This window comes from Ursus arctos, unplaced genomic scaffold (assembly GCF_023065955.2).
Source record: "Ursus arctos isolate Adak ecotype North America unplaced genomic scaffold, UrsArc2.0 scaffold_2, whole genome shotgun sequence".
NCBI lineage: Eukaryota > Metazoa > Chordata > Mammalia > Carnivora > Ursidae > Ursus > Ursus arctos.
Window position 1 is genome coordinate 61,464,015 of NW_026622874.1, and position 17,370 is coordinate 61,481,384.

At 55.1% G+C, this 17,370-nt stretch overlaps 1 protein-coding gene across 1 annotated transcript; it reads right to left on the bottom strand.

Moving 5' to 3' along the window:
* Nucleotides 1-6,390: 6,390 nt before the first annotated feature.
* Nucleotides 6,391-16,857, bottom strand: SLAMF8 (SLAM family member 8). Its single transcript, XM_048225282.2, has 5 exons — nucleotides 16,780-16,857; nucleotides 13,803-14,129; nucleotides 10,407-10,712; nucleotides 10,222-10,326; nucleotides 6,391-9,372 (listed from the first exon to the last, which is right to left on the bottom strand). The coding sequence occupies exons 1-5, from the start codon at nucleotides 16,817-16,819 to the stop codon at nucleotides 9,308-9,310; spliced, it is 843 nt and encodes a 280-aa protein (XP_048081239.1). The 5' UTR covers nucleotides 16,820-16,857; the 3' UTR covers nucleotides 6,391-9,307.
* Nucleotides 16,858-17,370: the final 513 nt, after the last annotated feature.

Sequence of the window (17,370 nt, forward strand, 5' to 3'; positions counted from 1 at the left end):
GGCCAGGCCCCCTGCTTCCTCCCTCACCCACCTACACTTCATTCTCAGCAGAGAAGCCAAGTCATACTTGGACCATTTTTCTGCTCAAAACGCTGAAACGGCTTCCCATGTTACTCAGAGCCAAGGCCGAGGTCCTTACGCTGGTCCTCCCCACCTTGCACGGTGCCTCAGGGACCTGCCCTACTGCCCTTCTCCACTTGGCTCTCCTCCCCCGAGCCACACCGGCTCTTGCTTCGGGAACACTGCCGGGGCTCAGCCCACGGATCCCTGCCTGGGATGGCTTTCCTCCAGATTTCCCAATGGCTAATGCTCACCTCTCTCAACTCTGTTCAACTCTCTCACAGAGCCTTAGTTAAGGTTGGGGGGCCTTCTGCTCACACTCCTGATGGCCCCCCCCTCTATTTTTCTTTAGCTCCGAGGCTGCACCCCCTGCTAACGTGCATGGTTTTATGAGCTGACACCCCCACCCATCAGCTCCACGGGGGTGAGGATCTATGTTTTACTCACTCCTGTACCTAAGACACAAAAAATGCCAGGCACGTAGGAGACATGCCATACATTTTGTTACAGAGAATTCAAGAGGCTGGGGGGAGACAGGCCAGCTGCCATGGGGTGGGAGGTGGGGGTGGTAAAGCCTTGCCCAGGGCCCCGAGGGGCTGGGAAGTGATGGGAGCAGCCTTTCTGCTCCTGAGTGGCTGTGAGCTCCCTCAGAGGCCCAGAAGGTAGTCTGAGCCCAGCCACGGGATGATGCCGCGTGAAGGGGGCCATCAAGATATAAAGCCTCCCACCCTGAGCTCCGGGCTTCCTCTGTGGAGGGGATGTCTAGAGAACAGCCCCTCACAGTCCACCCGCATGGCCCCCCCATCCCGGCCTCTGCATTAACTACTTTGTTCACCAGGGTATTTTGGCCAAGCACTACCCGTGTGTCGGCGGTGGCGGGGGGGGGGGTATTCAATCTGACCCTTCCAGGAGCTCCCGGGCTCCCTAGGGACACCATTAGCCCCATTCGGAAAAATTAAAGAATAATGTTCGTGACAGTTGGTTAAGCTTTCTGCAAGGCTGGGACAGCGGGAGCTCTGAAGTTACTTGAGGGAAAGGTCCTGGGAGTGGGGGGTGCCTGGGGCTGGCTTCAGAGCTTGGGTCAGAGAACAAGATGGATAAAGGGCTATATTCTCCCTGGGAGGTACGGGAAGAGCCTGGAGAAAAAGGCAGAGAGTGTGACCATGTCAAATTCAGGGGACAGCGAAGAGCTGGGCCCATCTGGGATGGAAGGTGTGAGTGGGGCTGCTGGTTGCCAAGCCATGTCCATCATAAGGCCTCGCAAGGGAGAGGGGAGGCAAGGTGCATGTGTCGCCTGGGATGCTGGCCAGAGAGCAGTAGGGGTGTGTGTGAGGGGGATGTTCCCGTCTCCATCCTGCAGGCTGAGGAACCCCATTTCTTCTCCTGAAAAGTGTCCAGTGAGGCTTCATCCCTCCAGGACTCCAGCTTCCTCTCCACCTTCTCCTGCCTCCTGACGCAGGCAGGACGGGAATGTTCTTCTTCTTGGTGGTTGGACGGGAGGCCGTGTGTGAGGGGTTAGGGTGCCCACCAGGGTCAGTGGTGGCCAGATGGCCACAGCTCCAAGGGATTGGCTGCAGCAGACTGCCAGTACCCTCCTCTGCCCACCTGAGAACACCCCCACCCCAAGGTCCGGACTCATGCGCTCCTGACCCTCTGCCCGGCCCTCCCCTCCCCTAGGCAACTCATGGACCCCTCAGGAGAATACGGGACATTTCCAGCCCAGAGTGGCTATGTAGCCAGATACTCCCTACTTCACCCCTGCTCCAGCTCGTGGCCGAGAGCCCCATGCAGGCAGGTGCTGGCCTCCACCTCGGGAAGCTGTACCCTCTCTACCATCACCACACCCTCCCGTCACCGGCCAATCTGACCCCGATGCAACTCCTCCTAATGTCCTCAGCACCCCATGGCCCTGACCTGGCTGGTGCGACTTAACCCGTGCTGGACGGTTGTGGTGTCTGAGCGTGACGCCGTCCCTTGGCTTGGACAGGCTCCCCAGAGCAGCATCGGGGGCTCTCCCCCCCGCCCCGCCCCGGTGGTCCAGGCAGGACCAAGGATGCTGCAGCAGTGGGGGAGAGTGTCTTCTCTCACGCCTCCCCACACCCAAGCTACCCGGTCTCTGCTCCATCTCCATGTCTCTGGGGTCACTGCCTGGCTCAGCTTCCGCTCTCCTGCTCCATCCCTTCTCCGCGAGGCCCCCCCCATCCCCCCAAGTGAGCTTTTAAGCATGCAAGTGTGGTCCTGTCATTTCCCTTCTTGTACTCTTCAGTGGCCTCCTTTTACGTTAGAATTAAATTTTTGAATCTGACCGTGTCCTACCAGACCCTGCATGGGCTGACCTCTGCCCTTGCCTCCTCCCTGTGTACTCCTGCTAGTCACCCTCTGGCCACAGGGGCCTTCCTGCAGACCCTCCTCTAAGCCAGGAGCTTTCCGGAGGGCCTTCCAGGTGCCCGTTCCTCCGCGTGGCGGGCCTTGGGCTCTGCTCTGCGGACTCCGGTCCCTCAGAGACACCCCTGTGTGGCCCCGAGCCAGCTCCACTTTGCCCCCTCCGTGGTCTTGCTGGCAGTTTTCCCTTCTTCTCCTCCGTAGAGCTTAACACAGTCTTAATTAAATGTTTTGTGTATTTTTTTTTAGATTTTATGTATCGGGGCACCTGGGGGCTCAGTTGGTTGAGGTTGAGCTGTTGAGCCTCTGTCTGCCTTTGGCTCAGGTCATGACCCCAAGGTCCTGGTCCAGCCTCCCTGCTCCCGGGGAATCTGCTTGTCCCTCCCTCGGCCCCTCCCCCCCCACTCCTGTTTTATCTCTCACGCTCTGCTCTTTCTCTGTGTATCAAATAAATATATAAAATCTTCTAAGTTCTTTTAAGATTTTATTTATTTATTTGAGAGACAACACGAGCTCCATGTCTGAGCTCCACACTGACCGCCAAGGCCCCCTCTTAGCTACCCTCCGACATAGGGGGGCACATACAGGCACTTCGGCCCATCTTTGGGAGGGTGAACCCAGGATTCTGGCTTCCTGGGCCGTGTTCTAGAAGGGCCTGAGTGAGCTCCAGGAGCATGAGCCCTTGGCTCCTTGCCTGTGGAGGGCAGTCCCAGCAGGTCCTCCGTACAGACCCGGGGCAGTGGCCCTCTTGCCTTGGTGGAAGGGCGATACTCTCGGTGCTCCTGGCCTCTGGGAATAACTGGACAGCGAATGGACCGACAGACATCCTGCTCCATCTGTCCTTGTCAGACACAACTCCCAGGAGAATAGACTCTCCGTGACCGCTGCACGGAGTCGGCTGAGACTCTGCTAACCCTGGCCTTCGGTGTACAACTCCCTCTTGCGTGAGTCATGGGGGAGCCCTCGGCGTCTCCTCCTGACTGCTGTCCCTTGTCTGATCTACCTGGAGGGGAGCCTAAGAACAACCTGCCAACCCGGGAACACAGTGACCCCAAACCCTGGTGCTGCTCTGAGACACCTGCCCCGGGAATCCACAGGCCACGCCTTCCTCAATCCTGGCTCACTGGAGCTTTGCTCCCAGCCAGAGCCTCTGTCCCTTTCACTGCTTCCTTTGGGGACGTGACTGGCCCTCCTTGGGGACAGAGCCCTCAAAGGCCAGGAGATGCGTTGAGCACACGCTGGGGGCTGTATTACGATTGTGGACACGTTGCTTCCCCACTAGGCTGTGAGCTCTTTACGGGCAGGGGCGGGGATGCCGCTGATCAGGCTTGTCTGCTTGGGGCGGGGGAGCTGGTGCGGTAGGCTGAGCGGGTAGGCTGAGCAGGCAAGCAGTCGGTGCTTGCTGAATGCACGAATAAACGCATTTCCTTCCCTACCACTTCCAGGTCAAACTTGTTTGTATCCTTTATTTTGTTAAACCAATACCCCTTCTGGCCAGATGTCTTGCAACTCTTCTCCATCCCCTCGAGGGAGACTCGACCCCAGCTGCGCTGACCAAGCTCAATATCTTTGTTGGGAATTTTAATCGGCAGGGAGCCCCCCGGGGGGCAGAAACAGAACAGATTTATTCCATGGTGGCCCCAGGAGGTTGTTCCAAGGCCTGCGTCCCCAAGGCCACCTGGTTGTGTCCTTTCTGAGGCCCGGTTCACCCGTGTTTTCTTTGGTTCTCAGAGTGCTAGAGACTGAATGCTTGTGTCCCCCCCCCGCCCCCCGCCCCCAAATTCATAGGCTGAAACCGAATTCCCAAAGTGATGGTGTTTGGGGGGGGGGGCTTTGGGAGGACACGAGGTCGTGAGGGTGGAGCCTCGTGGGGGGGGGAGGGCCCTTAGAAAGGAGACCCCAGAGCGGGAAGCTGGCCACCCATCCGTGAACCAGGGAGGCGGCTCTCACCAGACACCAAATCTGCTGGAGCCTTGAACCTGGACTTCCCAGCCTCTAGGACCGTGAGAAGTAAACTTCTGTGGTTTATAAGCTGCGCAGACTGGCTCTTTCACAGCGGCCCGAACTGACGACGACCCTGAGCAACCTACCACCTTGCCCTCCACCAAGGAAAGGGCAGAGGAAAGGAGGCTGGAAGAAGTCTCGTTTGCAGGAAGCTGGCGTGTTTCTGACACACGAGCTGACTCCTTCCATTGGCCTCCTTTATTCCACGGTCCATTCATTCTTTCCGTCCTCGCTTCATAATTCGTTTGTGATGTGGGAAGGATCTTATGGGTTGTCTAGGGCAGGAAGGGCTAATAGGTTTCGTCTTGGCTCCCAAACCCAATTAATTGGCCCGAGTCACTGAGCGTCGTGCTGCCTGTGGACTCAGCGGGAAGAGTGTGTCATCATCATTTCTGCACGCCCGACCCGGTCCCTGAGGGCAAAAGTCTGGGTACATGGACCTCATACTTCTCATTCCTGATCTCATGCAACTTCCCACCTAGTAGGAAAGCCTCCCGTCTGTAATGCCGTCCGACGTGGTTTCTGCTTAGCGCGTCCATCGAAACAGCTCACCTCATGCCGGGCTTCCGTTTGTCAGAAAGTTCTCCCTGGCGGAGCGGTGCAGGGGACGGGGCTGGGCAGAGGAGGTAAACCTCCAGCTAATTCTGCCTCTGCCACGGACCAGTTATGAAATTCTCGGGAGTAACAGTCTCTTTGGGCCTCGGCTTTCCACCTGAGAAATGAACAACTTGAACTGAGAAACCACCAGATGTCCTTCTAGCTTTCAGATCCTGTTGCTTATATGAGTCACTGGCTCCTCTCAGGCCATGTTCCTGTGGCCTCAGTGACACAACCTGGCTGTGCGAGAGCTCTCCAAACAACGGAGGCCCTTCTGAGCCTTTTGGGCTAGGCTCAGTTAGACCGGTTTCTTTAATCATTTTTCATCTGATAAGGTGTCTAGACTTTTGGCCATGTGGGTCATTCGGTTCCGCACACTTGAGTTTTCCTGTGGTTCCCTGGACACGTGGCTCCCAGAACTGGCTCGCGGTGCAGTGGGAGTGTCTCCACTACTTACCTGTATGCTCAGCCTGCTCCCCAGTCACTGGCGGACGGGACCCGTGCTGACCAGGGCACAGCCCGAGGGGAGGTGCCCACCCAAGCCTCCTGGACGTGGGGATGGCGGCCCGGTGCCGTGCTGGAGGTCGTCCTTCACGCCTTGTGCAGAAAAGATGTGGGGAGCCACGAGTCAAATCCAGAAGGAGATGCTGCTTGCTCCAAAGACCAGTAACCAGCCAGGGGCTACTTCTTAGCAAAAATGGAAGGAAGATTTCCCAGAGATGTCGATTGCAAAAAATTTTTACAGAAGATTATTTATTTATTTGAGAGAGAGAGAGAGAGAGTACACGCACGAATGAGCACAAGCAAGGGGAGTGGCAGAGGGAGAGGGAGAAGCAGACTGCCCACTGAGCAGGGAGCCCGATGCCGGGCTCGATCCCAGGACCCTGAGATCATGACCTGAGCCGAAGGCAGATACTTAACTAACTGAGGCACCCAGGTGCCCCACAATTTTTTTTTTTAAATGAGGCACTGGGTGTTCCCATCTCTACTGAAGAAAATAAACATGTCTGGCTCACCCTTGTCTTTTGCTCTGCCCCCTCTCCATTCCCTCTGACATCATGTCACACGACCCTGACGCCCTAGTAGCTCTTGGTTTTGTGCTTTGCACAGGAGGACAGGTATGAAGGCTCATGCTCAAGGAAAATTTCATGAAAACAAAGAAATGGTAAAACAGAGGGACACGTTCTGGTCTGACCATGAGCCCACCGGAAATAATGGTGTAAAGGTCGTCATGGGAGGAAAAAAAAAAAAAAAAATGTCGTCATGGGAGGAATCTGACCTCCAAACAGACAGGGGTGCTCCTTGCTACCCTAACCCCAGGGATGTGTGTTCTGAAGACCACAAGGTCCCACGTGCTGTGGCCTCAGGCCACCACTAAGATCCTCCCCATGGCACTCTCCCCTACCGCCCCCTCTCTGTTTTGACCCCAGCCACCCTGGCCTTCACTCTATTTCCTGAAAACACTAACCATGCTCCCACTTCGGGGCCTTTGCACCTTCTGGTGTCCGGGTTACTCTGTTCACCCATGGCATGTTCACTCCACTCACCTGTCTGAGGTGGGCTCCCTCTCCCCGACACATTGTTCTCTAGCCTTTCACTCAGCTTTATCTTCTTACTAGAACCCATCGACATCTGACACATGCTTCCTTGCCTACTGTCTTTCCAGAATAGAAACTCCATGAAGGAAGGACATTGCATTATTCACTCTGATTCCCTAGGGCCTCAAGCTGAACCTTCAATCGATATGTGTTCTGTGTGACCTTTGCACCACCAATGCCAATGCTTGTTGGCACAAACATTCTTCTCTCAGAAGTACTTTGAGTTTTTTGGTGGAGGGAGGGTTCATTAGTCCACTAGTTGAGAAGTGAATCACGAGGGATGGGAACATCCGTTTATCTGAGCAGCACGGATCTATTTAAAAAGGCCCTAATGCAGCACACCATCAAACCACTGAGTAAGGTCACTGCGAGTGAACTCACGAAGGGAGAACTGTGTGCCCCACCCCACCCAGAATTGCTCTGATCTGAGGTGGGGACTCAGGAGACGAGGGGAAGAAAGGTGGGGGCTACCGGGCGTGTGTGTGTGTGTTTCCCCCACATAACCACCATGGCTCATTGCTAGATGGGCTTTCTCTTTCCCATCATTCTTAGGGACTGAGGCCAGCTTTGCATGAGGAGTCAGTGGCCACGGGGAGTGCCCCCAGGTGGCAGGTGGAGGCAGCACAAGCTGCCAGGGTGGAAGGCCATGTGCACCGTTCAGGTGGACTCGGGGGCAGGTGAGGGGAGGAAGTGGGTGCAGGAAAGCCAAGAGGACAAGACGAACCCCGGTGACCAGCTGGGGACCTCTGAGCAGAGCCAGAAAGCAGGGAAATTCCAGAATGAGTTGAGTGGATGAGTGGGGATGTGAATCTAGAGGCCCATTGTGCTGACCATTTGTCGAAGATGAAGTGACTGTGTAGAACCTGGGGGAAAGTGGGGAGATCCTTGCACAAGGACTGACCTTGTGGGTGGGGTGATGGAAGCTGTCCTGGGAACATACTTCAAAGTCTGCCCCTGTTTCTTCAATGCCTCCTTCCTCTCTATTATCAAGCCTTGACAGAGGTCCCAGAAGAGAATCCAGTTATACTTGGGAGGGAGTAACCATGGAACTCACCATCCACGAAGCCCCAAGTAGAAGTTTCCAATGGCGATGTCCCAGAGTTTTTCCAGACAGAACCACTTAGCGGCAGATACTGTTTTCCAAAGAAGGACACAATCACAGCTTCCATCCCACATGCTCTTCGGTGACAGCGACCTTTGCCATCTTCACACTGAGTGGTGGAGTCTTTGTCTCTTCCCCTTGAACATGAGGGGATCTTCTGTGCTTGCATCTGAAAACGAGTGCAGCAGATTCCAGGATGCCTCAGCCCCTGTTCCCTCCATACTTGCCTTTCTGTTCAGCTCTTCTGGCTCCTCGCCCTCTTGGTCTTAGGCAGAGACACTCAGGTTGAGCTGCTTTTCTTGAAGCTGTATGAGAGTTTCCTGTTGGCTGGGGCAAATTTAATATCTCTTTCCCTGGTCACTGTGCTAGAGACTGCAGAGGGAATCTCAAACCCTAGCCCCAGATCCTGCAGGAGGCGTGGTGGTTAGCAGAGATGGTGAAAATGTCATTCATACGGTCTTACCTGCAAAATGGCACCCATCCCAACCAGGATATGTCAACCCTCCCTTGATAGTCTCTACCTGCAAATTACCTTTGAGGGGCCATGAACCCAGATGACCTGATAGTCCTTCATGCTGGAAAGAGAATCCCCTGTCCCCCATCTCTCACCTTCATCTATTTCTAGATCTTTTCTTATAATAATGGCTCGGACATCAGGAAACATCAGGGTCTCAAACTACAGGGGCTGGGCTGGGGCCGGAGCTGGAAGTGGCTGATTCAGAGTTCCTCTGTTAGTTCAAATGTCTAATACTTTTTAGAGTCTGGGACCCAGACTGGAGGAAATCCTTTGGTGCCAGTTAGTTAATGCTTGCGTTGGTCTGCTCGGGCTGCCATAACAAAGATATCACAGAATGAGTGGCTTGAACAACAGACATTTATTTTCTCAAAGTCTTGGACGCTAAAAGCACAAGACCAAGGTGTCAGCAGGTTTAGTTTCTTCTGAGGCCTCTCTCCTTGGCTTGTAGATGTCTTCCTTCTCTCTGTGTCCTTCCATGGCCTTTTCTCTGTGTGCATCGCTGGTGTCTCTCCCTCTTTTATAAGGACACTAGTCATATGGGATTAAGGCCCATCCCAATGACCTCATGTCGTTTTAATTTTCTCTTTGAAGTCCACTTCCAAATACAGTCATATTCTGAGATATTGGGGGTTAGGACTTCAACAAATGGACTTGGAGGAGACAATTCTGTCTACAACAATATTTCATGAGTGGTGGTGGGGGTGGTGGGGGGTGGCGAATGACCTGGACCATCAATGTCCCTGTGGATCCTGGAGAACTTACAGCGTCTTTGAGGGGATGGTCTGTTATCTTGCCCCAAGCAGAGTCAGGAGCAGGGTGGGAGCAGGGGGAGAGGGGGATGTGGAAGGTTGTGCTAGTGTTTTCTGTCTGGCGGCTCCCAGTGCAATAGCTGTCTAGGCTGCTCCCAGAGGTGGGACAGGAGTCTCATGGGAGGTACGAGGACCATGGTGGTTTCCAGACCCAGCTATGTTCTAGAGCATGATGTGTTTGGGCAGTGGGCTTCCTGATGGTCCAGGCAGCAGTTTATATCCTCCTTCATGGCGGAGCCTACACAAGGGGGTTCTCTGTCTCTGGAGCCACTCTGTCAATACAGACGTCCTTCTGCTTTTTCCCTGGCAAAGAGATCAGAAAGGTTACCCCTCTGATGTTTGGAATCTTAGCATCCTTGGCTTGTCCTGAAGCCATCCCAGAAGCCTGGGCTGGACATCCCCACAAAGCCCAGGTGTATGAGGCGTTTCTGTCAGGGGCAGGGCATCCTGGGGTCAAGGCAGGGGCAGAGCTGGAGGGCTGGCTCAGAATCCAGCCACACCTCTGAGTTTCCCCTGCTCTCTTCTCAGCCTTATCAGGCCCTAGCCAGAAAGGTGCTTCCCTTAGAGAGCATTTCCTAGGAATGGGGGGCAAGAAGGGGTTGGGATTCATCTCGACTTCTACTCAGCAAACCTTTATCTATGCTAGTGCTACTCCAGGAACCATTGCTAGATGTCCGGTGGTAAGACAGCCTTTGCCTTTAAGGGGCTGAGAATTCAGCAGGAGAGTAAGTGCAGTGAGCACTGTAACTAGGGTAAGCAATGGAGATTAAACGAAGAACACCAACCCCACCCAGGCCAGGGGAGGAGGTCAGGAAGGCTTCCTGGAGCAGATGCACCTTGGAGACGAGGAGGAGACAGTCACATGGAGAACGGGGATTGGGTGGGAAACCATGGAAAGTGTGCTCCAGACAGGGAGAATGGCGCGTGCAAAGGCCTGAAGAGGTATATAAGACAAGAGTTCATTTGAAGAACTGCAAGTGAAGCTTCACGTAGTTCAGTCTGATTGGAGACCAGAGTATGAGTCAGGAGACGAGGTGGCAGAGGTAAGGAGGGCAGACCACCCGAAGCCTAGAACGGAGGAGGTCCAACCCTGCTCTCCACCCCAGTAGATCCCCCTCCTCCACACACTTCTGGCACCTGCAGAACTCCTACCTGAGTAGTAGGAGTGCCAGGCAGAGAGGAGACCAGCCAGGGTCAGAAGCAGGGTGATGGGCACCACCACCAGCAGCACGTCTTTGTAGGAGGACTTTCCTGGGGCTGGACATGGAGGGGGCGGGGTCAGAGGGGACTTGATCCTTCACAATCCCTCAACCACTGACCCCTGGCCCTTGGCATACCTGCCTCACGATGGCAGCTCTCCCAAGGGGTGACGGTGGCCAAGTCCCAGCTGACAGGGTTAGAGACAATGCAGGAATAGGCCACACTCCTGTCTCCTGGTCCCAAAGAAACTCTCAGCACCTGTCCATCTGTGAAGAGGCCGCTTGGTTCAATACCAAAGTCAATGGTCCCCTCCCGTCGCCAGCTGTAGGTTATGTCACTGATGTTGGGGGCCCAACAGGACAGGAACACCTGGCAGGTCTTGGGCGGCTGAGTGTCTCCTGATACAGCGATGAATACTTGTACCACGGGCCTGGGCACCGCATCTAGGCAAGAACAGTAGAGCAGGCATGGGTTATAGTGATGCTGGGCAGGGCATAGAGTGCCAGCCCTGGGATCTAGGCAGGGTTAGAGGTCACCTTTGACTAGCCCACTCTTGCTCCAGAACCTAGTCTGCTTTCCCATTGCCCACAGGACGGAAGCTGAATTCCTTAGTCTGGTACTCAAAATCCTTCATGACATAGTTGATGTCAACCTTTGTAGTTGTAGCCTCCTGCCGGTCTTACTCACCTACCCTAATTAATTTCCGGTTCTCCCAAGCATGCCGTGCTTTTCCATATCCTGCTTGCTTTCATATGGCTCAGCTGTGCACACAGGCCTTTCTCCTCTCTTCCTCCTAGGGCACTCTTACCAGCCCTTCAAGACCCAGCTCGAGCGCATTGCTTACTGTCCTGACTACGAAGGCTTCCCTCATACTGCAGGCTCTGACGACTCCAAAACTCTGTCTGTCCTTTGTCATAGCACTTTCCTCATGACAGATCAGTCAGACAGGTGACAGGCATCTATTAAGTCAGGCCAGAAAACAAGCACATTCCTGGACTATCAGAGCTTATAGTTTGGTGAAGAAGACAGGTACTGACAAGTGCCTGAATAATTAAGGAAATAATTACAAGGGTGCAAACTGCTGTGGAGACCAGGGGGCGGGGGCTCTGTTTTGTTATCTTCATCACCTGTGTCTCTGGGTGCTCGGCCACCTGCACCAGTGAACAAATTGGCATCCCGGCATCCCAGGCGGTGCCTCCCCTTTCCCATATAGGTTGATGAGTAAATCCGAGTCTCTGTGGCAATGGGGGCCAGCGGGAGAGCATTCTGGTGACAACGGGAGGGCTCTGTCTCTGACAGCATTCCAGAGTCAAGCAGAGTAAAACCTCATTAATGCCAGCTCAATCTGCTGGGATTTGTGGTATGGAGAAGGAAAGATATGCTGGGGACACTAATAGTATAAACAAAGATTACCATGTGTGTACGTGGGGGGGATATTTACACTCCTTAAGAGGACAAGCTGCTTCCAAACACTATCAGGCACAGTAGAAACACCCATTGACATTTCTAGTAACTGATCTGCTAATTCAAATCATTCTTATCTATTGTCAAAGCAGAGCTCCCAAGGACGGCTGCTTGGCGGCGTCGTGCAATTAGTTCTAATCACGCTATGTATTTGGAAGCAATAAAACAGCAATTTCCTTAAAATCTGTAATTCAGATGCTGAGAACAAGGCATTTTAGAGCTTAGTGGTGTGGGTGCTGCGTGTATTATCACATTCAATGTCCTCATTTCACATGTGCAGCAGCTGAGACTCAGAATAGGAAGAGGCTCCAGGGCTGCCTGTATGGTTGTGTAGGTTATTCACTGCACAAGAGCCCTGGGCTAAGGGGATAACCGGTGAGGGTGGGGCTGCTGAAATCCAGCCAGCACTCTGCCTGCCAAGCTGTGCAACTGGGCTCAGGGCTGCGTGCATCCAGGATACACATCTAATGGTGCACTGGCACGCTGAGCGGCTCACGGAAAACTGGCTAGCTGTCTCTGGGTCAGGGGTGGTGGTGGGGTCCTCTCTCCTTCCCAGTTTACAGCCTTTCCCTCCCTCACTGTCTTCCTCTTCCCAGCTGTCACTCCTACCTTTCATTCTTAACATCGGACCATTTTCTCCCCACTGCCCCACCAATTTCGAAGGTTTTACTGAAATAGTAGTTTGGGGTACCTCACATGCCTTTTCCAAGCCATTAGGCAGGTAAACGAGAGCTAAGAGGTCATTTTTTTCTTGATCAGCAGAAATATGGTGAAAGGGGAGGCAGTAGAGGTAGAGATAGAGGTGATGATTGTGGTAGAGGTGATTGTAGAGGCAGTGATAATCGAGGAGGTGATGGTGGAGAAGGTGGAGGTGATGGTGGAGAAGGTGGAGGTGATGGTGGAAGTGGTGGTGGTGGAGGTGATGGTGGAGAAGGTGGGGGTGATGGTGGAAATGGCGGTGGTGGAGGTGATGGTGGAGAAGGTGGAGGTGATGATGGAAAAGGTGGAGGTGAAGGTGGAGGTGATGGTGGAAGTGGTGGAGGTGAAGGTGGAGGTGGAGGTGATGGTGGGGAAGGTTGAGGTGATGGTGGAAGTGGTGGTGGTGGAGGTGATGGTGGAGAAGGTGGGGGTGATGGTGGAAGTGGTGGTGGTGGAGGTGATGGTGGAGAAGGTGGGGGTGATGGTGGAAGTGGTGGTGGTAGAGGTGATGGTGGAGGCGGTGCTTGTGGAGGAGATGGAAGTGAAGTTGCTGGAAAGAAGGGCCCGTCCCATGCCCAGTGAAGCCAGCCGCCCCAGCTGTGGTGCCGAATGGGGCTGCATGAATGCTCCTGGCAAAGCACAGGGAACAGAAGGCCCGCCCAGTTGAGCCCCGCCGCCCACAGGTGGTGAGAATTAAAATAGTTGTTTTCAGGCAGTAGGTTTTGGGGTGGTTTGTTTTGCAACAATGAATAATTGAAAGAACCTATGAATGTCATATAGTTGAAAATCTCTAAATATGTCTAAAAGAACTCTTTAAAGCAATATGAGATACACATTTCATGCTTCAATTATACTTTTTTAGTAAAAAAACTGTGTCATAGTTTGATTGGCAATATTTCTTTTCCTTGTTAATGTTTTGTCAAATAATGGCCCATCTTATAATCTTAGAATTTTGGAGCGTAGGCCTCACCTCTGTCTCAGATGCTTTCCCAAACCCAGTGCAGCTTGCCTTTGTGGGCAGCTAAGTGTAATATTACTCATGACGCTCATTTTATAAATGAGAAAGACGAATGCTAGGGAGGCTTCGTCTTGTGTCCAAGGCTACTGAGCCCAGAAAAGACCTCGCTGGAGTTCAGGTGAGGACTGCGGGGTGGCAAAGCCAGGCTGCCTCACACGGGAGTGCTCCTGGGAGCACCTAGGAGCATTGAGGAACTTTCTCAGATGTGCTGCAGGGGGCAGCTGGGTCCCGAATCAGCTGCAAGGTCGGAGGCCAGAGGTCTCTGGAACCCTGTTCTCCCCAGGTCCCGGGAAGCAGGACAGCTTTCCAGTGCTCTGCGGGCAGCTGGAGAACCGGTGTCGGGAGCACTCACCATACACCTTGAGCTGCAGGATCTGGGTCCGGGTCCGACCGCCTGTGTCCACCAGCAGCACAGAGAAGTTGCCGCTGTCTCCGGACTCCAGTGGCTGGAGCTCCAGGCTGAGGTTACTGTGAAGCTGGGCTCGGCCCAGGAAGCGGGAGCGGTACAGAGTCTCTGGGGAGCCCCGGAAAAACGTGGCCAGGAGCTCCTCTGAAGGCCAAAGAGATCTCCAGATGGCCTCTCGGACTTGGAAGCCAGCAGGGCGCTCTGCCACCAGCAGCACGGAGCCCCCAACCTGGCCGTGCACTTGGGTGCTGGAGGCTGCGGCGGAAAGCAGTGCTGGAAGAACAGAGCCCCATCACTGCCTGCCCCGAAGCTCCTCACCCCTCTCCCGCCACCCCTCCCGCACCCGGCTAAGCTGCTGCGAAGCACACTGGGGCCCCTCTCCCCACACTCCCTCTACCCGCGCTGAGCAAGGTGCACTGTGCAGGGGGGCTGGGAGTAGAAGCGTAAGGGAGAGAACCCTGTCTCTGTGCTCCAGGAGCTCACAGAGGAAGTCTGACTCTAAGCAAGTGATTAAAGCATATTAAGTTATGTACCAGGATGGGGAAGAAGGGATGCCCTGGGAGAACACAGGTAGGGTGATGGCCTTGGGAGGCTCGAGAAGAAATGGTTAAGCTGAGACCAGAAGGAGGAGTGGGGATCAGCCAGGTCGGGTGGGGGAGGACTGTGTGGAGCAGGGATGGGAAGTGTCACAGGCAGAGGGAACACGGTGTAAAGAGGCCTGGAGGCAGGCGGGAGCATGTGGTTCTGGGAACTGAAAGTAGCTCTCTGCAGGGGAGTAAGGAACTATACTGCGGGGTTGGTGGGAGCCAGCTCCTGCCGCCTGGAAGCAGCTTTATCCTTAGAGCTCTGGGGGGCCTCGCACAGGGATTACGTTAGAGAGTAAGAGGATGAGATGCTGGTTAGAAAGACCTCGCCAGCAGGGGTGTGGGGAGTGCACTGGATGGACCAAGGCTGCTGTTCCTCCCCCTGCAGAGTGATGGGGCGGCTGGGATGGGGAGAAATGGGAGGAGCTGCGAGAGACTCGGTGTGTAGTCAGTGGGGTCTGGTCCTAGGTGCGGTCTGGGGAGCGAAGGAGAAGAGTGTCAAGGGTACCAGGGACCCACAGAGCCGGAGGAGAAGCAGGCTGGGAGGTGGGGGGATGCTGAGTTTGAGGGGTGTGGGCGGTGCCTTTGCGGGAGGGAGTCCTGACTCCTTTGATGGCTAATTGCTGCTGCTTTTTTTTTTTTTTTAAGATTTATTTATTTATTTATTTGACAGAGAGAGAGAGAGCCAGCGAGAGAGGGAGCACAAGCAGGGGGAGTGGGAGAGGAAGAAGCAGGCTCCCAGCGGAGGAGCCCGATGTGGGACTCAATCCCGGAACGCTGGGATCACGCCCTGAGCTGAAGGCAAACACCTAACGACTGCGCTACCCAGGCACCCCTAATTGCTGCTGCTTATCCGTGAAGACCCGCTGCGTCCCCTGACCTCCCCATCTGTCGGGGGGGGGGGGTAGCCACACTGTTTCTCCGTGTGGCCCAGCAGCCTGGGGTGTTTTGTTCCTCTGCCGTGATTGCCTGTGGATGAGTCAGGGGCTGCCATGCGAGACCACAAGTTCCTCTTGTCTTTTACCCCACGCCCACACTATTTAGAAGCAAGGAGGAGACAGCGCAGCGTACTGGAGGAAAGACGAGTCCCCGAGGACGCCCCCAGTGCCTGGTGCAGTGGGGCACAGGGGCGCAGAGCAGCGCACAGCTCGCGTGGAACATCCCCGAGCGCCGGGAGTGAGTTTGGGGAGCCCTCTTCTGGGGGGAGTCGCTCGGCCTGCCCCTGACCGTCTCCCTGCCCTCCGCAGCCCCAGTCATCGGGCCTCTCTGCAGACGTTGCTGCGGGGGGAGGCTAGCCCACAGAGGGGATAGTGCTGGACGCTGGTCAAGGCCCCTCGGGTCTATGTGGCCCGAACTCGGCTGCAAACCAGTGACGTCAGCCCATCGCCCTGGTCCCTTGCATGGTCTCACCCCCAGAAAAAGAGGGTGCACCCCGTCGGTGGTACTCATCTGGTTTGCCATCAAGGGGCCTTCGGAAAAATTACTTTTTGCCTCCCACGTCCAAGGCTTTGAGAGATTTGTGAACCACACAGATTCCTTTCTCTTTGTGAGGTATTTCCTCCACATGTTTAGACAATTAGCACCTTCGGGGCCTTCGGAGCCCTCGAGGCCAGGAGCCCTGGAGCCCCGGCGGGGGACACTGGATAAAGTCATCTCAAAGTCCCTCTGAGTCCCCGGTGGGAACCTCGGTGCCTTCGTCTTTGCCAGGCCCCGACTCCTGCCCCCCGGCCTTTCAACGCTGAGCTGTCACGTGGGCTGCTTTCTAACCACGGAGGGAAGTCAGGCAGCAGACAGGATGGGGGACTGCCGAGTGTCTCCCTTCCCGCAGCCCACCCTTCCACATGCCAAGTCCATGTGCTCTGTTTGGATTACTGTCCCCTCTCTTCCCTCCGCGTTATCCCCCTCCCTTACACAGAGCTGCAGGGAGCAGCCTCGGCTTCCCCCAGGCTGATGGAAAGGCCTCCTTCTTTCTATGAGCCCTCTCCGCCCTGCCCTCCTTCTCCCCAGACTGTACTAGAATTCCCTCACCCTTCTCACAACCCTGTCTTTCCAAACCACCGGTACCACCACCAGTTTTTAACTGCCCGGGGCCACGGAACAGCTCATGTCTCGGGGACGTGGACGCTGCTACGGCGGCCCCCACCTGCCACCCGAGGACCCTACAGAGTTTGGCTCTGTCCAGTTTTCAGAGTTGCTCGAGAACTTGCTTCAGTCTTCCCTGTCCCTCCTCAGCCCCTGGGTTCTCACTTGGGATGGGGGCCCCTGTCCTGACGGCGGACAGGGGCCCTGGGGAGGGGCCTCCAGCTCTCCGAGGACGAGCCACACACCTGCCCCCTTACCTTCCCAGAGGAGCAGGCTCCGCAGGGACCACATGGCCATCCTTCCCCAGAGAGGCCAACAGACTCCTTCAACAGCCCAAATCCAGAGCATCCGGAGTCAAGTGGACACACGGAAGGAGGCTGTGGTCCTTCTGGAAAGTCCCATGTTCAGAAGGAGGAATCTTGACTCAGAACAAGATGCCCCGAAAGTGAAAATATCCAGACCAAAGTGGAAGTTGGCCACCGGCCTGGCTGGGCTTTTTCAGGAGTGGATTCTTGTAAGTCAGCCTCTTTCATGAGCCCGTGGTTGGCCAATGCCATCGCCAGCGGCAGGTGCCCCAACCCGAGCCCACATCCTCCACTTGGACCTGCCAGCCTTCCCTGCATCCCACTGCCCCACGGCCGGCTGCCCTTCCTGCTGTAGCTACAGAGAACCCTCCAGATTGCAATTCCCTTTGTTACTTCTCTAAAATTCTTCCCCACCTCCCACTGCCCTTGATAAAAAGACAGAACGCTCGGCTTGGTGTACAAGGCGCTCCTAAGTTCGACTCCGGTCTGCGGGTCCGAGCTGGCCTCTCTGGTCCAGTCGCTCTCTGGCCATGCCACACCAGG

Excerpts from the sequence above, each read along its gene's own strand:
- SLAMF8 (XM_048225282.2), bottom strand. The coding sequence starts at position 16,819 with ATGGCCATGTGGTCCCTGCGGAGCCTGCTCCTCTGGGAAG. Across the intron at positions 10,713-13,802 it reads CCTGCAGCTCAAGGTGTATG|ATGCGGTGCCCAGGCCCGTG; the intron begins GTGAGTGCTCCC and ends GTTCTTGCCTAG. Across the intron at positions 10,327-10,406 it reads GAGCTGCCATCGTGAGGCAG|CCCCAGGAAAGTCCTCCTAC; the intron begins GTATGCCAAGGG and ends CTCCATGTCCAG.